This window comes from Hipposideros armiger, unplaced genomic scaffold (genome assembly GCF_001890085.2).
Source record: "Hipposideros armiger isolate ML-2016 unplaced genomic scaffold, ASM189008v1 scaffold_79, whole genome shotgun sequence".
In the NCBI taxonomy this organism is placed as follows: Eukaryota; Metazoa; Chordata; class Mammalia; order Chiroptera; family Hipposideridae; genus Hipposideros; species Hipposideros armiger.
The window spans coordinates 4,523,114-4,527,019 of NW_017731429.1; the positions used below are offsets into that span (position 1 = coordinate 4,523,114).

General features: G+C 38.9%; 1 protein-coding gene across 1 annotated transcript in view; it reads right to left on the bottom strand.

Moving 5' to 3' along the window:
* Positions 1-1,438: 1,438 nt before the first annotated feature.
* ANKRD42 (ankyrin repeat domain 42) overlaps positions 1,439-3,906 on the bottom strand; it is a gene marked incomplete at its 5' end in the record, with an annotated part of 58,125 nt that continues 55,657 nt past the window's right edge. The window contains 2 exon segments of the mRNA XM_019643474.1: positions 1,439-2,203; positions 2,991-3,073. Coding sequence (XP_019499019.1) covers positions 2,116-2,203; positions 2,991-3,073 — 171 coding nt within the window.

The window sequence follows — 3,906 nt, forward strand, 5'->3', positions numbered from 1 at the left end:
AGCAAATTGCAGCCTCTACTCCCTACCACCACTCGGCTTTAGCTTTCAGTAGTTTAGAGCTGCAGGTTCAAACTGCACACATCAGAATCAACGAGGGTGCCTTCTCAAAATGTAGATGGTTGAGCCCCATACCAGACCTACAACTTCAGGTATCAGTGCTTGGCGAAAACTCCTTAGGCAATTCTGATGGGCAGATGGGTTTGAGAGCCACTAGAATGACTAGCAAGCAAGTAGAGGGGATTTAAAAAAAAGTTACATAAAAGAAATGATCAAAAGAACTGGCTATTTAGCTTATATAGTAACTCTTTATTACTTGAAGGTTATGTTTTGAAAGAGCTGTGTTATGGGGTCATCAGGGGTTAAGAACCAGGATTAACTGAGATTAGTTCTAGGAAGAGAGATTTTTAACTCAACAAAGGAGAAACATTTCAACAAAAACAGTAAGAGCTATTATGTATTTGTGGAGTCCCTACGATGTGCAAGACACTACACTAAGTGCTTATACATTTTACTCCTCACAAGAACCTTATCAAAAGATGGAAATGGGCCCCCTGGGCAAGAGTGAGTGTCTTGTCACTAAAGATGATTAAGTGGATGCTGGATGACATGTGTCAGGAATGTTGAGCCAGGGGTCAAACCTCAAAAGATTACAGGGTGCTATGATACCATGGTCCTAAACTTAATTCACTAAAAAATGTTCTGAATTGAGACTCAGTTCCAGGAAGTCTGGGACAACAAGTAATCCAACCAGTCCTGGTAAGATGCTCTGACAAGACCTAGTGTCCCAAGAAGAGGTCATCTAGTCCTTTGGGTTTTGCCTGGAATAAAATTAAATAGGGACAAGAAAATAGCACATGACTTCATATATAGCACCCCAACTGGGCACCAGTGAGCCACATTGTATGGCAAAGGTGTAACAGCACATTTGTATCAAACACACCACAGTAGAAAACTGTTCTAGTCACGTTCTTAGTCCTTCCTGAAATAGCTTCTAGAAATTGTGATTCATGGGCAATGATCCTCCTCAGAGGTATCTCTTACTTAAATAATTTCAGAAGAAACTGAAATTCTACAAATCAACTGCTCATTTTCTGCAGTTCTAAGTCCTTGCTAACTCGGTATGCAACCAACAAAAAGTAATCCAAGCACATACAATAGAGTAAATTAGCAGTTCCTAGAGATGGGATGTGGTGGGGAAGGAAGAAAGGGTAGGGGTAATGGGGAGTGACTACTAATTGTGAGGTTTCTTTTTGGGGTGATGGAAATGTTACAAAATTAACTGTGGTAATGTTTGCATAAATCTGTGAATATATTAAAAACCATTAAAATGTACACTTTAAATGGGTAAATAATATGTGAATTATATCTCAATACAGCTATTTAAAATAAAGCTGTCAGGAAATTCTAAAGGGATNCTTCTATTACAACACTCCTCTGGTATTTCCTGCCTCACTGGTACAGAGAGACTAGAGACACGGCCTTGAGAAACTGGAGCAAGTATCACAAACAAACAATTTCCAGGATCGGGATTAACATGAGGGTCACCGGACTATAAGGAAACAGGCCATGGGTCCCAGAAGGAAGGAAACTTTGGACTTGGGAATTCCAGTCGTGGATAAGAGTACAGACTTTGAACTTTCCTGTTAAGATTAGAATCCTGACTTCACATTGCTCTGTGATTCTGGGCAAATTATTTACTCTCCATGTATAACATGGATCACATAGAGCTGCTGTGAGAATTGAGAGACTATCTGTCAAGGACTTGGCACAGATCTCACGTGTAGTGAGTGTCCAATTAATGTTGACAACTAGCATTATTACTACAGCATGAAGGCCTATTGGAAACCACAGAGAAACTAACAATTATAACTAGAAAGGTTATCAAAAGGATTTTAACACTTGCTTATAGACCCTTAACCAACCTGTACTGGTCTTAGCAATCACATGCCCTCATGTCAGAGCAAGCTGGTTCTGATAATAGTGGGTCAAAATGGCCTTTCGCATCCGTGTAAGGTACATGCAGGGCCTAGAGGGTGGGCAGTCTGGTGTAGGGCAAGAAGGCTTCTGCCAGTGAAGCCCAAAGCCAGCCATCAGCTCTTCAGAGGGAGGCAGGATCTAGACAACTGCCCCAAGAGAGTGACAAGTCTTTGCCAGGTCAAGGAGGAGGGGGATGGGTAGGAAAAGTGAGGAACTGAAGTCAGAACTGAAAGGAAATGACACGGTTAGTTTTTGGTCAGTGAAGTCAAGGGGAAAAAAGGAAGAAACAATAATAAAACCACGTATTTTTTTGTTCTGTCCAATGTCTTTATACCTTATAGAACTTGCAAGACAGAACAACGGTTGAATTCTTAAGCAGATTATTTAAATGGGTATTTGCAGCACACATTATAATATTTTTTTTTCCTTTTAAAAGCAACTCTCCTGAGTGAGATATTTGGCGGTTATTGTAAAGTTGTCCTTTTCTAAAACTTACTGGTCTTATGTTCCATTTTCTCCCAAGTCCAGATGCTTTTTAAAAGTCATATCATTTGAAAGTTAAAAAAACAAACAAACCTATATCTACACTAGTAGGAATAAATGGTACTCTTAGAAAGTAAAAGAAATTTTACAATTCTATTATGAAGACATAATACAATTTTTAATAATTTTTAATTTCTAGAATAATTTTTAATATCTAGAATTGGATTTCTTTTGATTACTAGACTATACCATATATTTTAAAGCTTATGTGAATATTTGCAAAATTAATACTCATAAATCTAGAATCTTGACGTAGCTACATAAATATATAAGAATATATTGGGAGAGGAGTACAACTCAGTCCATGAAATTTTCACAATCCCTTTGATGTTATGTAACATATTTCTGCCTTCAGAATTGGATAGTATATCAGAGTAATTCTGAGAAGAGTTTATATAAATTAACACTTACAATTTTTTAAATAAAAGAGAAAAATCAAGTTTATTTAAAGTTATTTCAGTGATTAGTACCTTCTCACAAAAACTCCCCCAGAAGACACTTTTTTTTTCACTCTCCTCTTCTCCTTGCTTGACTCACAAGAACAGTCATCTTCCTACAAACAAAGGAAGAGAGCCAAGTAAGACTTCTATCCTAGACATTTTTTTATCTTGCTACATTGTCTGTTCCAAAAGAAAAAATTTAATGATACTAATACTTTCGATTCTGAATTCAATTTCTATTAGCATTTTGTATAAATAAATTCTTAAAACTGAAGTATCAGTGCATCATATTGGGCTGACTCATAAGATTGGGAGGCACCTTTAGAAACCATCTAGTACTCTCCCTACCTAATCTATCCCCAAAAGAGGACATCTTGTTATTTTTGCTTCTATCTTAGATTAACATTTCCCAACATGTTGCTAACTAAAATGCACAAAGTGTTAGTATGCCATCTTCGGGATTCTTTGCAAACCCCACAGAGCAGAAACCACATTTCCTGGCTCCTCCACTCCTCCTCTTGTTCACACAGCATCCCTGTGCTGCTCGTCTCATTTTCCACTCTGCCCTCCCCTCATCCCCCATCCACTGTTTCTGAGTATTTCTTTCCCATCGTGGTATCGCCAGGACCTAGCACAGAAGTTTCACTCAATAAATGCTATGGGAAGGAGCAAGAGAGGACGAGAAACACAGTGGACGCTCACTGGGGTGTTAATCTTTGAATAATGCTTCCAGTCCTGCTCTGCACCTAGTCAGGCAGGACAGATCTGAATGCAGAGGCTTCAGGAACAGCAGGAGGCACATGTCCACAGAGAGAGCCCACAGCTGAAGTTGGTATTTCCCAGGTGTTTCTGCCACACCTTCACTAACAAGGTCAGTCAGCATAACTCAAGTGGTAGTGTACGAACACGGAAGTAGGCTGCCATTCTCCCAACACCAACAGAAAAA